The 17260-nt window shown below is 46.6% G+C and overlaps 1 protein-coding gene across 3 annotated transcripts in view; it reads left to right on the top strand.

The window, feature by feature from the left end:
* Positions 1-773: 773 nt before the first annotated feature.
* Positions 774-17260, top strand: part of FZR1 (fizzy and cell division cycle 20 related 1) — a 31047-nt gene continuing 14560 nt past the window's right edge. The window contains exons 1-5 of one of the 3 annotated variants that reach the window (XM_077842039.1): positions 774-881; positions 12151-12296; positions 15911-16036; positions 16349-16412; positions 16693-16820. In XM_077842039.1, coding sequence (XP_077698165.1) covers positions 12228-12296; positions 15911-16036; positions 16349-16412; positions 16693-16820 — 387 coding nt within the window. In that variant the 5' untranslated portion in view covers positions 774-881; positions 12151-12227. Of the gene's footprint in view, positions 886-12150; positions 12297-15910; positions 16037-16348; positions 16413-16692; positions 16821-17260 lie in introns of all 3 variants that reach the window. The other 2 variants (XM_077842040.1, XM_077842041.1) reach the window with 2 other exon arrangements.

The raw sequence follows: 17260 nt of genomic DNA, 5'->3' as shown, positions 1-17260 counted from the left end.
CCCCCCACCAGGACCTCAAACCCACCCCCAGCCCCCTGACCCCCCCCACCAGGGCCCCAAACCCACCCCCAGCCCCCTGACCCCCCCCACCAGGGCCCCAAACCCACCCCCAGCCCCCTGACCCCCCCCACCAGGGCCCCAAACCCACCCCCAGCCCCCTGACCCCCCCCACCAGGACCCCAAACCCACCCCCAGCCCCCTGACCCCCCCCACCAGGACCCCAAACCCACCCCCAGCCCCCTGACCCCCCCCACCAGGGCCCCAAACCCACCCCCAGCCCCCTGACCCCCCCCACCAGGACCCCAAACCCACCCCCAGCCCCCTGAACCCCCCCACCAGGGCCCCAAACCCACCCCCAGCCCCCTGACCCCCCCCACCAGGACCTCAAACCCACCCCCAGCAGGGCCCCTGACCCCCCCCAGCAGGGCCCCAAACCCACCCCCAGCCCCCTGAACCCCCCCAGCAGGACCCCAACCCCCCCAGCCCCACGACCCCCCCAACGGTCCCCCAAACCCACATCCGACCCCGTAATCTCCGCCACCCCCTGAACCCGCCAGGCCGCCCGAAACCTCCCCTCCGCCTGTCCCCGGGCGGAAAGACTTTCCATGGCGGCCCTGCCCCTGCCCCTGCCCCTGCTCCTGCCTCCGCCAGGCGCCGCGAGGCCTCAGTGGTTGCTCGGGCAACGAGCGCCTCGCCTCCTTCCTGTATTGATTCGAACGGGCCGAGGGGGAGGAGGCTCCCGTGATGCACCGCGCGGGGAGGGGGCGGAGCCGCGGGGAGCGCAGGGGCCGGGCAGGGGCGGCCGCCATATTGGGGAGCGCTGAGGGCTGAGGCCGGCGGAGAGTGACAGGAGGAGGCGGAGCAGGAGCCGGGCTGGCTGGGTGGGTAGGTGGGGGGCTGCGTGCGGCCGTCTCGGGGGGAGGCCTCTGTCCCGGGGTGGGGGGCTCGGCTTGAGGGGCCCAAGCCTGGGGGCGGCGGAGGGGCCGGGGCCCCCTTACCACGGGGGCGAGGGGCCCAGGCCTGGGGGGGCCGGGGCCCCCTTACCACGGGGGCGAGGGGTCCAGGCCTGGGGGGCGAGGGGCCCAGGCCTGGGGGGGCCGGGGCCCCCTTACCACGGGGGCGAGGGGTCCAGGCCTGGGGGGGCCGGGGCCCCCTTACCACGGGGGCGAGGGGCCCAGGCCTGGGGGGGGCGGGGCCCCCTTACCACGGGGGCGAGGGGTCCAGGCCTGGGGGGGCGGAGGGTGCAGGGCTCTGGTCTGTGTGCTGCGCGGTGGGGTTAGATCCAGGTTAGCCCCTCTCCCCAATTACATCACGGGTCAGCCTGCGGGAGCGAAGGGGTCAATTGCGCCAGTGCCCTGAGCTCAGCGGACCCCAGGAATGTCTGGAAGGGAGGTGAAATGGCTGGAGTCGGGCCCCAGCAAGCCGGGGGCCTAGCAAGCCCTCCCCTCGAGCTGGCTCTGGAGACAGTTTGGCTGGCAGATGTGCACAGGGCCTCCTTATTCAGGTTGGCGAAACACAAATCTGCTCCAGCAGAGATAATGCAGTGCCTTGTAGTACAGGGGTTCTCAGCCTGGGGGTCGGGATCCCTCAGGGGGTCATTACATGGGGTGTCGTGAGCTGTCAACCTCCACCCCAAGCCCTGCTTTGCCTCCAGCATTTCTAATAGTGTTAAACATATATTAAAAAGTGTTTTTAATTTATAAGGGGGGGTTGCACTCAGAGGCTTGCTATGTTAAAAGGGTCACCAGTACAAAAATTTAAGAACCACTGCTCTAGTACTTTGGGGATGATTTATTTAAGAATTAAAATTTACAGAAGTAGTTCTCATCGCCTTAAGGTAGGGCTGTCAAGCGATTAAAAAAATTAATTGTGTTTAATCATGTTGTTAATCGAATACTATTTTAAAAAATATTTTTGGGTGTTTTCTACATTTTCAAATATATTGATTTCAATTACAACACAGAATACAAAGTGTACAGTGTTCACTTTATATTTTTTATTACAAATATTTGTGCTGTAAAAAACAAAAAATAGTATTTTTCAATTCACTTCATACAAGTACTGTAATGCAATCTCTTTATCATGAAAGTTGAATTTACAAATATAGAATTATGTACAAAAACCCTCCATTCAAAAATAAAACAATGTAAAACTTTAGCGTCTACAAGTCCACTCAGTCCTACTTCTTGTTCAGCCAGGCACTCAGGCCTGGTCTACACTTGGAGGGGGGGAGGAATCGATCTAAGATGCGTCGACTTCAGCTACGCTATTCTTGTAGCTGAAGTTGCGTATCTTAGATTGACTTAGAATCACTTACTTTGCGTCCTCGCGGCGCGGGATCGACGGCCACCGCTCCCCCGTCGACTCCGCTTCTGCCTCTCGCCATGGTGGAGTTCCGGAGTTGACAGCAGAGCTATCAGGGATCGATTTATCGTGTCTACACTAGATGCGATAAATCGATCCCTGATAGATCGATCACTACCCGCCAATCCGGCGGGTAGTGTAGATGTGGCCTCAGACAAACAAGTTTGTTTACGTTTGCAGGACATAATGCAGCCCACTTCTTGAAAGTGAGAACAGGCATTCACATGGCACTGTTGTAGCCAGCATTGCAAGATAATTACATGCCATATGTGCTAAAGATTCATATATCCCTTCATCTTCTGCCACCATTCCAGAGGACATGCGTCCATGCGGGGAGAGGGATAGCTCAGTGGTTTGAGCATGGGCCTGCTAAACCCAGGGTTGTGAGTTCAATCCTTGAGAAGCCCGTATAGGATCTGGGGCAAAAAAAATTGGGGATTGGTCCTGCTTTGAGCAAGGGGTTGGACTAGATGACCTCCTGAGGTCCCTTCCAACCCTGATGTTCTGTGGTTCTATGCTGATGATGGGTTCTGCTCAATAACGATTCAAAGCAGTGCAGACTGATGCATGTTCACTTTCATCATCTTGAGTCTGATGCCACCAGCAGAAGGTTGATTTTCTTTTTTGGTGGTTTGGGTTCTGTAGTTTTTGCATCAGAGTGTTGCTCTTTTAAGACTTCTGAAAGCATGCTCCACATCTCATCCCTCTCAGATTTTGGAAGGCACTTCAGATTCTTAAACCTTGGGACAGTGCTGTAGCTATCTTTAGAAATTTCACATTGGTACCTTCTTTGCGTTTTGTCAAATCTGTGTGAAAATGTTCTTAAAACGAACAACATGTGCTGGGTCATCATCCGAGACTGCTATAACATGAAATATATGGCAGAATGTAGGTAAAACAGAGCAGGAGACATACTATTCTCCCCCAAGGAGCTCAGTCACAATTTAATTAACTTTTTTTTTTTTTTTAAAACAAATGTCATCAGCATGGAAGCATGTCCTGTGGAATGGAGGCCGAAGCATGAAGAGGCATATGAATGTTTAGCATATCTGGCACATAAATACCTTGAAATACCGGCTACAAAAGTGCCGGTATTTGAATGCAGTTATGTAATAAAAAAAAATCTACATTTGTAAGTTGCACTTTCACAATAAAGAAATTGCACTACAGTGCTTGTATGAGGTAAATATACTATTTCTTTTGTTTATCGTTTTTACAGTGCAATATTTGTTATAAAAATAATGAGCACTGTACATGTTGTATTCTGTGTTGTAATTTAAATCAATATATTTGAAAAACATCCAAAATATTTAATACATTTCAGTTGGTGTTATATTGTTTAACAGTGAGATTAAAACTGCAATTAATCACAATTAATTTTTTTTGAGTTAATCGCATGAGTTAACTGCAATTAACTGACAGCCCTACTTTAAGGTAATCAACAAGACTTTTGGTTATAACGGTGCATGATGTATCTGAACATTTTCTTTAACTGCTTATTTCTTATATGCATCAACTGCTTGAGAACGTGTTTTTTGGCAAGTGGTTTGGTGTCACTGGTAGTCAAACCGAGTTTAAGAAGGGGCTGACTTTGACTAGTGTGTCAGCACTATTTTCAAACACGGATCCTTCTGTATTGAGCCTGGGAGCCAAAAATCGCTCTCGTGCATTTTCAGCATCCTTTGTGAAATGAATTTGTCCAGGTGCTAGTGTGACAAGTGTCCCCGTTATGAAAAATATCAACACATTTGGCACTGGCTGTCAGTTTAGTTGGCCATCTCAGCAGAAAGACCAAGACTATACTGGGCTATCGGGGACTGAATTTGCTCCTTAGACCTAGAGATGGGGCAGTGTGAGGGGAAACTTGTGCTACTGCTGCCTGTACTATGTCAATTCTACACACAAATAGAGGATTCTGCTCTCCAAGAATATCAAGCCAGCACCATTCAATAACACAAAACTATTTCGTTTTTTGTAGGGGGGTTGTCAAAGTGGATAGGCTCAAAATTTAATCTCACTTAAAAACAGCTGTTAAAAATTGTCACACTGGAATATCTATTAGTCTCCACAACAAGGGCAGCACACTTAGGGTGTGTCTTCACTAGCAATGTTAAAGCGCTGCTGTGCCGCTGTAGCTCTCCCAGCGCTGTAAAAACCCACCCCCACGAGGGTGTTTTTTCACACCCCTGAGCAAGAAAGTTGCAGCGCAGTAAAGTGGCAGTGTAGACCAGGCCTTAGTGTGTGGATTTGCTTGACTGCATGCATGTGTCTTCTGCTGTTCTTATTTCTACGCTAATCAGCCCTTATGAACAATGGGTATGATCTTGAAACGTACTACAAGAATCCAGACAGATCCTTGAGCAGAAGTGTGGTGCATCCATGTTCCTAAGGAAATGAAGCGTGGTATGTACATCTAAACCAAAACAAAGTTCACAGACTTCTATTTTGAGGCTTCCCTACCCAGCCAGTGTACCTCAACCTGACTTGGAAAGCGTCTCTGTTAGAAGCAAAGAGGGTAATTCAGTTTCTGTGGCCTCTTCAATCCTTGGTTTCATTGCCAAAACTGCTAACAATGGTGGTAATTGTGATGGTGGTTTTCGTGAGGTGAACACTTGTCAGCTGGGGACTAGAGCCAAATTCAGTTCCCATAAACCACTGGACAGCCATCGAAAGGCAACAACACAGTGTCATTAGCCCCTAGGCTGTATATAAACAAGCAACCTAGAGGCAAAAGTCTCTATAGCTTTTCCAGACCTGAAGAAGAGCTCTGTGTAAGCTTGATAGCCTCTGCTGGTGAAAGAGGCAAGCTATTACAACACCCACCTGGCCTCTAGACCTTATTGTCAGTCTCCTTACTAACCATTCCCCCTTTCATTTGTTTTAAGATTAGAATGTCTTCTTTTAAGGAGATGGTGCACGTGTTCTGTAATTCATGGGTCTAGAAATCCTAAACTCAGCTTCTTTTCTTCTACAGTGGAGGGAGAGTCTTTTCCTTTGGAATAGTCATTAAAACAAAATGAAACCTCTTTGATCGTTTTGGAGGAATTTGACACAGCCCCAATCTTGACATTTTATTGCTTAAATGAATTTTATTTGATTTGTAGCTCCCTGAAGGCACCGTGCTCACTTTCCTGGGGAGAAGTGCTGAGTCTTATTGAAATAGTGTGTTTGGTGCTAGCACAGTGCTTCATGCTTAAGAGTTCATCACTAGTAGTAATTCCCATGCTGATAAGTTTCTCATATTTAAAAAATGTGGTTTATGTACAAATAGAATTTTGTGAAGTTGTGGATTGGGGCTGCTGCATATATATATAAATGCTATGATTTATTATTTTTCTTTATGGCTGGGCCTGGATTGTATTCTAAGTAGTTAAAACATCAGGTGTGTTGATCTGTGTTTTGTTGTTTTTAATGGTTTGCTTTTCAGCAAAATTCTGAAAGTATTACAGACTTAGTGCATTTTACAACTTTGGTTTAGATTTGCAGGTGTCTGGTAAGACTCAATTACAATACAGCAGATCTGTTTTTGTAGGTTGGCACTATTAACAGTTCCATGTCTTTTTTTCTCATGAGGCATTAGAAAACAATAAGTACAAAATATAATTGTCTGAGTAAAAACTCTTGTAGCGCCTTCATGGAGCTCATCTTTTTACAGTATATGCTTGTGAGTATTTGGGATAACTACTATTAGACACATGGGGCTTGTACATAAGACTGCATGTGGGAGTTGTGGCGTAAAAGAAGCATAGATCAGGGGAGATTCCAGTAAAGCAAGATAATGTAGTCCTGGAATGTACAGGCCAGGAGATAATGTTTCCTTCAAAACATGGCATCTCTAGGATGCTTGGTTATCCATGCAGTAACTGTTTTTCCCCTCAACCTCTGTCAAAGTGCTACTTGAGTATTAAAACAGACAACTTTGACTATTTGAAAAGGCTCTTTCTTGACTTAAAATCTGACTGCAATTTCATCTTAACTTTGACAAGAAATATAATACGTAATAATATGTTCTGTAGTCAGACATTTGAAATATGATCCTTTTCATTGGTATGAAGATCACTTAAATTATAGATCAGGAAAGAGCATATCCATGCATTTAAAACTTTTTCCAATGGTATTTGGAATGCCAGTTTAACTAGCTGACAAAATAACTGTATTTGTTTGAATGCTGTTCTAATTACAGTAGAACTTCAGAGTTACTAACACCTCGGGAAAGGAGGTTGTTCATAACTCTGAACAAAACATTATGGTGGCTTTTTCAAAAGTTTACAACTGAACATTGACTTAATTCAGCTTTGAAACTTTACTATGTAGAAGAAAAATGCTGCTTTCCCTTTGTATTTTTAGTAGCTTACTTTTAACACAGTACTGTATTTACTGTATCTCTCTCTCTTTCTCTCTCTACCTCTCCACTGCTGTCTGATTGTGTACTTGCGGTTCCAAATGGGATGTGTGGCTGACTAGCTAGTTCAGGGGTCTCCAACACGCGGTCCGTGGGCCATATGCAGCCTGCAGGGTTATTTTCTGTGGCCTGCCAGCTCCCCGCGCCCCCCCCTTCCCTCCCCAGCATTTACCTAGAGCGGCTCCGGCCCGGTGTGCACCTGGGGCAGCGGCCGGGATCTGGGGGAGTGGGGGCACAGGGGTCTGTGTGTTGCCCTGGCTGCTCCTCCAGGTACCTCCCCTGAAGCTTCCATTGTCCGTGGTTCTCTTTCCCCCGCACCCCCCGCCCCGCCCAGGTGCTACTGGGCCAGACCTGCCCCGCAAACCCCTCCTGCACCCTGACCCCCTGCCCTGAGCCCCCTGCTACACCCCACACCCCAGCACCCTGCCTTGAGCCTCCTGCCACATGTCCTGCACCCCAACTCCCTGCCCCGAGCCCCCGACGCACCCTGCACCCCCTGGGGGCAGGGAGGGGGCAGAGGTGGGATGGGGATTTCAGGGAAGGGGTGGGAATGGGGGCAGGGGCTGGGCCTCACGGAAGGGGTGGAGTGGGTGTGGGGCTGGGGCAGCGGGTGGGTGGGGGGGAAGTCAGTGGTGCGGCCCTTGGGCCAATGTGCTAGTCCTCATGTGGCTTTCATGGTCATTTGAGTTTGAGACCCCTGAGTTAGTTCGTAACTCTGGTGTTCGTATCTACTGTATATGCCTTGCTGCCTTATGGAATATGTGTCCTGACACGTGGGCTGTATCTACCCTGGACTCTTTATTCCTGGAGGAATTGTGCGCCACTGGATGTGTGCAGAATTCATGTCCCCAACAGATTTCTTTGCTTCCCTGCAGAAAAATGACTTTCTGACGGAAGCAAAGGAAGCTGCAAGAGCAGTCACGCACCACTTCCAAGCAGTGGAGGTACATTGTTTAAGGTACCCGGAGCAGCCAGTGGAGAGGTAAATCACTGTGTGGCTGGGAACACCCCAGCCCATGGCTCCTACCCTGAGCCAAGATCACCTGCTAGTCCCATCTGGGCTGGAGGCAGGAGAGGACAGGACTTTCTCAGCCCCAGCAACTCCTTGCAGGGGAAATGTCAGATTCATCCCCAGCAACCTCCACCAGCTGCAGGAAGCTCAGCATCCTCCCATTTCCTGTCCCCATCACTCCTCAGCTGTGGGGAGGGGGGAAAGGGGTGACTGTACGGGGAGCTGCTCCCCTTTCCACCCAACCCATGTGCGTCCAGACTTCCCATACCCAGACACCCCTGCCAAGCCTCACCCGGTATATCCAGAACTCCCCTAGCCCTCTACACCTGAACCCCAGCCAATGAACTTCAACCCCTGCATCTGGAGCCCCCCTGTACCCCGGCTCCCCTTCCTCTAGACTCCCACCCCTGCACCCAGACCACCTCCCACTCCCTGCACTCAAACTACGACCCTGATGCCCCATCCCCGTACCACCCTGAGCCCCCACATACAGACCCCCATGCCACTGACCCCCAACTAGCTGCACCCAGACCCCAGACCCCACGAAGCCCCTCTCCCTCAGCACCCAGATATCCCCGCTGAGAACCCCATACCCAGAGCCCTCAGCTGAGCCCCAACCACCTTCACCTGGAAGCCCCTGTGGAGTCACATTGCATCTGGAACCCCCACCCAGCCCAATGAGCCTCTGTGCATCCAGAGCCTCCTACACCTGGACCTCTCACACTTGGATTCTGCCTGATTTGAGTCTGTCTGCCCCACACCTGGTGTGTCTGGTGCAAAGGGGCAGGGCTCCAGGGTGTTTCTGGGGTAGGCCCAGGCCTTGTGCTGTGTCGGGGTTGGGTGCAGCCTCACCGCTGAGTCTGTGTCCTGCGGGTGGAGGGGCTGCAGGGAGATCTCTCACTTTTGTGCAGCCAATGGCCTGTGCTCCCCACTGGAGCCTCTGCATTTATTTACTGACAAATAAAACTTGTAGAATTTTAAAATATTGTGTGCAGAATTTTTAGTTTTTTGGCGCAGAATTCCCTCAGGAGTAAATCTTTAGCAATGTTGACATTGGGTATCAAACACAGGTTTCTCCACCGCCTCAGCCACATTTGAACTCTCTTGACCCTGATCACACCAGCAGGGCAAGAGTTGAACATTTGGCTTTAACAAACCCTGCCTATCCATTTCATTCATATAGAAGTAGGCGGTGATCCTTTTAAAATGGGTACTAAACTGTTTATGTAGGTCCAAACACAGGTTATATTTATGTTGTTCTTGACAGTAGGAATACCAAAGCCAGTGGAATTCATAAACTGCACAAGCAATCTACCTCTATTTATTGTTCTCTTTGTAATTAAAAAAAAATTCTAGTCCATTAAGTGCACACACCTAATGTTATGGTTTTGGTTTCAAGCACACACAAGCTGGAAAGTTAGATAGCTGATTGAGCACCATTAGCACTTTTTGCCTTGATGCTTCTGTGCAATATTTTCTCTTCTCCCTTCCTTGTAAAATGTGTTAAAGCTACTCTTTTTGTTATTTTAAGCGTATCATAAAATATACAAGATGTGAAGTGTGGCTGAGGTACTGTTTTTTCACAGCCTTAATTTTGTGAACTTCTTCACTGAGTCCCAGGTCTTGCAAACTTAAGTTTATTTTTTGTATTTAACTTGTTATACAACTGACAAATCTTGTGTGTAACAGTGATTTGGATTAAAATCTTGAACAGTTTTAATACCATGATTAAAAGTAGATGGAGTGTTCTTATGCTGGATTACTTTAGTTTTATTGCTACATATATAGATGATGGTCTCCTAAGTAGTGTGAAAAGTGAATATTTTTCTAGAAATCCTTGTTTTGATACTAGAGTGACTGCCATGGAATCGTTCAAACATACCAAGCCAAAAGGAAGTTTAAAGGGACAACGTCAACATAAAGCTTTGAGAAGTGCAGCTTTTTTAACCTATCTTTGTTACAAGTAACACTGAAGATTACTGTAAAGGAAAGATGAGTGAAACATCCATTTTTACAGACTTTATGCAGAAGAGACAAACTCAGTGCTGTCAGATGCAGGCAGTCAGGCTTCCTCTGTTTCTGCTTCTGTACAAAAAAACTGACATGGGAGAAGTATTTTATTGGAAAATGTAATGGTAAAATTGGGCAGTGGAAGGAACTCAAGGCAGATATGGTACCTGGAACAGCTCTGAATGATTTTTAAAGTGATTAGATTTCGAGTAGGCAGTGTCCTAGAATGTAGGTTATAGTCGTTACAGAAGAATTCTTTTGAAATACGTCTAGAAACAGCTATCCTAGTAAAGTGTGGTACTTCAGTAGCAGTAAGACATTGGGGGTTTATTTTTTTAAAGCTTTCGGAAGTCGTTAGTGACTCTTAATTTTGCAAAAAGTATGGCCTCTTCCAAAGTTTTGTGAAGTCAATTGGAGTCTTTCCACTGACTTCAGAGGGTTTTGAATCAGGTCCTGATGGCCGTACTTTCAAGAGTTCAGCCCCAAGTTGCTGCCACTGAGAACAATGTACCATTTTTACCTGGTTTTATTAAAAAAAAAATTCCTTTAATTTTTGGAAGGTTAAAAAGAAATACACAAACTTCTTATTGTTACTGAAAGTAGCAACACATTTTACTTGGATAATGTTTTCTAGCCTTAATTTCCGGGATCACACAACCTTGAAATGAAAGATTATGATAATTACGGTAATGTTATGAATCTAATGCAATGCTTTATGTGTGCAGAGCGTTACAATACATGCTGAGTGTTGAGTGAACTCAAAAATCTGGCTCTATGTTTCAAGGTTTTGGTGTGTTCTGTTAGGCAAACTGACTTTGTTTTTAGAAGTAAATGATGTGTATCCATGATCAAAAATATCTTTCCTTGAATAGCTTTTGTTTGTATGTGTTACAGGTTGAGCACTGTAAATTGGGACATAGCTGATTTCAACAGCAGTGATTGGTTTAAAGTTTAAATTAACCTTATTGATACAGATGCATGAAGAAACATGGGTTTATGTTTTCAGATCATTCTCATTTATGTTAAATTCACTTGACACCAAACTAGCAGTGTTTTTTTGGCCTATTTTAAGCAAAGGATAGTAAGTGTGTTAACATTCCCAAATGAAAACCTTCATCTTTCAGTGATTAACTGAAATCATGTTTTCTGCAAAACTTCAACATCTCCGTCTGTATTGAGATTGGTCAGTATATATCGTGCGCAAACAAGATTTCCAGTTTTTGCTTTGGTCAGGATTTAACCTAAAATATGAGACCCTGTATGTTCCCAACAAACTGCTATTGCCATTTTCTGTATATTGTAGCCACAGAGTCCTAAAATGCATCCTTTATTCACTGGTCCGTTTAGGAAGCAACATTAGTGTGACAATGCAGTAGATAAGAAAAATTTGTCTGATGTCTTTAGTTGTCCTTTCTCATGCCTGAAAGAAAGGGGAGTTCCGTTTAAAAACAGATGATAAAGTGTGATCTTGTAATCTAATGGTATAAATTCTGTAGGTAGCTGAAAAGCTATAAGACTGTGAGAATAGAACTTGAAAGTTAATGCTATTTTTCAGTGTAAGGCAGGCTAATATGTCTGATTTTGTATGACACATTTGATAAAATCTTACCAACCAAATGTTAATGAATATCTGTTGTGAAATCACATTGTCCCGGATCTTATGACTGAAAGATAGTCAGGGCATGGCTATTCTACTGCTGCTACAGCTGTAGCACGTAGTGTGGATACTTCCTCATAGACAGATGAGGTTTTTCCATCAGTGTAGTTTAATCCATTTCTCTGAGAGGTGGTAGCTAGATCGACTGAGAAGTTATTCCACTGACCTAGTTGTGTCTATACTGGGAATAAGGTCAACCTAATTGCGGTTTTCAGGGTGTGAAGTTTTTCACAGCACTGAGCAACATAGCTAGGTAGATCTAATTTTAAGCATAAACCAGGTCCCAGTGGAGACTGGGACCAACCGTCCGCCCAGAATTGTAGAGGCAAGTGGTATCAGCAACCATGAGGGTAATAGTGTGGTGTAATGTTCCTAACCAGCTAGTGCGCTGATTCTGTGCTGTGCTTTGCCTATTGAAATTCTGAATACTGTGCGACTGAAAGGCAAAATGGTCTTGTGTCTAAAGCACAAGATTTGGAGTTGGAACTTCTAGCTTCCATTTGTGATCCTGCTACTCACTTAGCGTCTCTGTGCTTCCCTTCACAGATTGTGGCAGAAACTTGGTGTACTTCTCATGTTGGTTGGGTGTAAAGTGCTTTGAGCGTCTCCCGTGGGCAGTGGTATAGAAATGAAATTTGGTGGTGGCAGTGGGTTTGTACATGGGGCTGTGCACCATTTCTTGACTTTCTTCCTGTTTTGTTGCAGCAGGCTGATTCCTGTCTAGACTTCATGAACAGAAGGTCCTGCGACCGTTAGACTCCCCAGCCCCCGCCCTTTCCACCATGGACCAGGATTATGAGAGACGTCTCCTGCGCCAGATCAACATCCAGAATGAAAACACAATGCCTTGTGTAAGTCAGCACATTTACACTGTGCTTAATGATTCTCCTAGTGACTTACGCAGTTGCCCCTGCCCCTCCCAGCATCCCCCAACAAAAACCAGAATTTATTCTGTGAGCTGTAATATGCTTTCTCGACTGTCTTTCAGACAGGCTCTCTAGCTTCCCCTATGAGCTACTTAATAGCATGGAGGCCTTTAATTAGAAACTAAACCAAACCTTGGACTGAAATGCTCTACTGTCGGAGTTTTTGAATTATCCTGGGAAACAATTGCTCCAACAATTTCATAACTTGGCCAGTTTTGTCAGCTAAAATGTGTTAAATCTCTATATGTATGTAATACTCAGAAGCCTAAGGGGGTTATAATATCTTTATTATTCAGTACTTGACATCAGGAAACTACATAATCTCATTAGGTACTACAGGAATATAGACAGTTGAATTTTTTTAAACAAGCAACTCTTCTGAATGCTGGGGGTATACGATAGATGGACTTTAGATGCATGCAGATCTTCCAGCTTTTCTGTGGTGTTATATGTCATAAGAGCATAAGAATGGCCATACTTGGTCAGACCAATGGTCCCGCTAGCCCAGTATCCTGTCTTCTGATGCTGGCTAAGGCCAGATGCTTCAGAGGGAATACTCTGAACAGGGCAATTATCGAGTGATCCAACCCCAGTCATCCAGTCCCAGTATCTGGCAGTCAGGGGTTTAAGGCCATGTAGAACATAGGGTTGCATCCCTGACCATCTTGGCTAATAGCCATCGATGGACCTATCTTCCATTAACGTATCTAATTGAACCCAGTTATAGTTTTGGGCTTCACAACATCTCATGACAGTGACTTCCACAGGTTAACTGTGTGTTATGTGAAGTAATTCTCTCTCTTTTAAATCTGCTGCCTATTAATTTTTATTGAGCGACCCCTAGTTCTTGAGTTATGTCAAAGGGTAGATAATGTTTCCTTATTCACTTTCTCCACACCATTCATGATTTTATAGACCTCTATCCTATCCCTCTTTAGTCATCTCTTTTCTAAGATGAGCAGTCCCAGTCTTTCCTCCATATGGAAGCAGATCCTTATCCTTAATTATTTTTATTGCTCTTCTCTGTATGTTTTCCAATTGTAATCTATCTTTAAGATAGGCCAACCAGAGCTACACTCAGTATTCAAGGTGTGGGCATACCATGGATTTATATAGTGGCATTATATTATCCTTTCCTTAATGATTCCTAACATTCTGTTTGCTTTCTTAACTACCACTGCAAATTGAGCAGGTGTTTTCAGAGAACTATCAGTGATTACTGCAAGATCTTTCTTGAATGGTAACAGCTAATTTAGACCCCATCATTTTGTACGTATAGTTGGGATTATGTTTTCCAGTGTTCATTACTTCTCATTTATCAACACAACACCTGTGCTGAGAGAATTGTCCTCCAGCTAGCCCAGGGGCGGGCAAACTTTTTGGCCTGAGGGCCACATCGGGTTTCTGAAATTGTATGGAGGGCAGGTTGGGGGAGGTTGTGCCTCCCCAAACAGTCAGGCATGGCCTGGCCCTAACCCCCTATCTGACCCCCCCACCTGCTTCTCGCTCCCTGATGCCCCCCCCCGGGACCCCTACCCCATCCACCCCTCCCTGTGCCCTGACCGCCCCCGGACCGACTGCCCCCTGCCACCCCATCCAACCCCTCCTCTCATTCCTGACTGTCCCCAGAACCCCTGCCCCGGAATGTGCCCCCGCTGCCCCATCCAACCCCCCCCATCCTTCCTGACTGCCCCCCTGGGATCCCTGCCCCCATTCAACATCCCTGTTCCCCGCCTTCTGACTGCCCCAACCTCTATCTACACCCTTGACCACCACCCCGAAGTCCCTTGCCCTCTATCCATCCCCACCCCCTTACTGTGCTGCCTGGAGCACCGGTGGCTGGCTGCGCTACAGCCATGCCGCACAGAGCACCAGGACAGGCAGCCTGCCGCCCGGCTGGAACCAGCCACACCACTGCATGGCACAGAGCACGGGGTCAGGCCACAACTCTGCAGCTGCGCTGCCTGGCAAGAGCACGCAGCCCTGCCGCCCAGAACATTGCACCAGAGGCTCAGTGAGCTGAGGCTGCGGGGGAGGAGGAAGAGCAGGGGAGGGGCTGGGGGCTACCCTCCCAGGCCAGGAGCTCGGGGGCCGGGCAGGACGTTCCCAGGGGCTACACGTGGTCTGCGGGGCATAGTTTGCCCACCTCTGAGCTAGCCCCTAGTATTTTAAGGTCCTTCTATGCTGTGAAAGGGCCCCAGATTGCACCCTCTGTCTCTACTTGGATAGGCCTTCAAATCGTTACAAGCCTGTGACACGGTTTAAATCCATGTCATCCACTTATTTTGGTATTTCACTGTTCTTGCTTTCTTTGCCTTGGGTAAGGTGTGTAAATATTCTAAAGACCGTGATCTCTGATCTTCATATCTTACTGAGTCTTGGAACAACGAGTCCTCAGCTGACATGATGCACGTAAATGGCTTTTAACTGAAGTGAAACTCCCTCAGGAGGATTCATATATTGGTACCGGTGCATATCTGCTATGAACTCCATAATATCTTCTGTCATTACTAAGATCTTAAAATACACACTTAGCTGTAGTTCTGCCAGATTCTACTTGATGTAATTGATTTAGGTTCAGTGCTGAATTTAAATGACTATGCTGAATGCACATTGAAAGGATACTGCTGGGTTACACATGATATCTCTAGTAAAACCAAGAAATATAAAGGAGGTCCCTTTACGTACCCCCTACAAGAACATTAGCATTATGGAAAAAACAAACAAATGTTAGAAAACCAGGAAGTAGTGTTAAGGGGACATTTTCCCACACAACACGGCAGCCGTGACTTTACTTCCATAGGAATGCCAAGAGGACCTGGAAGCATTGCTGTACTTATCTGACCTTAATAAAACCTGCTGTCTTCAATGTGCACACACCCACTCCAAACTCCTGTTCGTACGCTGCAGCAGGCCCTTGGCATGCTTATGGCAGCAGCATGGCAATGGCAGAGATCACGCTAGCCAAAAAGCTTAGGGAGGAGCAAGATACTGGGATCTCCCTGCGGGACTCTCAGGGATCAACGCGCTCCTGTTCTGGAAGGACAGAAAGAAGACCAGGCTGAGTGCCTGCAACCTTAACTAGAACATGTTTTGTGTGTGAGATATTCTTATAAGGTACCGTACACTGTATGTTTACGTGAGGCTTGAATTGCTAATATTTGGGTCTTTCAGACCAACAGGGGAAGGGATTCCAGTCATACCTATACCTCATAGTGCCCTGCCTCCAGCTGCCCAGATTTCAAACCTCGGGACCATTGGCAAGAGCATACCAGCTGATCTCCACTATTGAGAGGGCGCATGTGGAGAGAGAGGTTCTTTAAGTGCTCCTGTTAGCACTTGTCAGTGGGAATTGTGCCTGTGTAAGGAGTGCTTACTAGAGTTTTAAGGTGACAAACCATGTGTTCTGTCATTCCAGGTTTGTTTGGCCCTAATGAAAGCAGATTTCTGGAGTCTGTCTTTCAGAGCCCACTGTGATCCAACATTTTTCCTGTCTGGTTCTTGCAGTGTTTCTCCATATGTAACTTTTTAAACTTCAGGTAGTTGAGATGAGACGAACGCTGACACCTTCCAACTCTCCAATGTCCTCCCCCAGTAAACATGGAGACCGTTTCATTCCCTCAAGAGCTGGGGCCAACTGGAGCATTAACTTCCACAGAATAAATGTGAGTATTACCCCCGTGTTACACAGCACAAGGTATTTTTCTTATCAGGAAGGGGGAGTTTGCACGGAGTTAAAGAAGTTTGTTTGGCAGGAAAACTACTTCAGAGGACTAGTAGAGCATTGCCTTCCCCTTCTGCTCTCCGTCTCTTTTGCTGCTTCAGTATTTGATGCCTCAGCATCACAATTATTGTTGCAGATTTTTCAAGATGGCAGTGCTTTTCCCATTACTGTGGGGAGGGGGGGAAGAAAAGTAAATTTTGTGAGATCTTTGCAGTGACTGGAGTGTTTGTGAGCATATATTTTCCCCCCCTAGGAAAACGAAAAGTCACCAAGTCAAAACAGAAAAGCAAAGGATGCTACCTCAGACAATGGCAAAGGTAGATGTGTTTTGTACCACTTGTTCCTTTGTGTCTAGCTTTTGATTCAACACTGAACTCAAATATAGCATGGGCAGCAGCAGTGCAAGCATCTCGCTTGCTGCTCTAGCTATTGGGCCACAGTCCTGACCTGGAGGCACCATCACAGGGAATATGATAACTTGGTCTTCACAGCCCATTCAGATGAGTTGACGTACCCACCTGCAAGACCACTGCATACCCTGGTTGAGAACCACTAGCGTAGGACTCTGCTCAAGAGCTCGTTTGTATGTTCGTACAGATGGCCTTGCTTACTCAGCCTTGCTAAAGAACGAACTGCTGGGAGCAGGGATTGAGAAAGTGCAGGACCCTCAGACAGAAGACAGGAGACTGCAGCCATCCACACCAGAGAAGAAGAGTCTCTTCACGGTAAGTTTGGCTAACAATTCATTGTTCTGCATTGCTTATGCAAGAGGAGTTGGGCATTCCTCAGATATGCTAGTAGGTGCGTAGTGTAGTAGCTTTATTAAGAAGTCTAGCCAAGGTTTAAAGTGGGTCATCAATAGTATGGAATGACTAGGGTGGGTTGTATTTGTAACAAAATCCAGTGGACACTGTTCAGTGACTCCACAGATAGCATGAGGAAGTGCTGCTTGCTGCAGAAATCCTTCTTTCCTGAGTTATGACAGAGGCTTTGAAAGACTGTTTTGGAAAAAATGTGGGCAACTTAACACATGGTCTTGATGTGCTCCCTAAATGAAGGAGAGGTTTTGAGATTCAACAGAAGTTAGTTTCTCAGTATTGCTGTAGAGCAAGATTTAAAGGAATCTTTAAGGGAAGGGACTGAAGAGGGTAGAAAGTAAAACACA

Source organism: Eretmochelys imbricata, chromosome 25 (genome assembly GCF_965152235.1).
Source record: "Eretmochelys imbricata isolate rEreImb1 chromosome 25, rEreImb1.hap1, whole genome shotgun sequence".
NCBI lineage: Eukaryota > Metazoa > Chordata > Testudines > Cheloniidae > Eretmochelys > Eretmochelys imbricata.
This window is presented reverse-complemented; position numbering and strand designations above follow the sequence as displayed.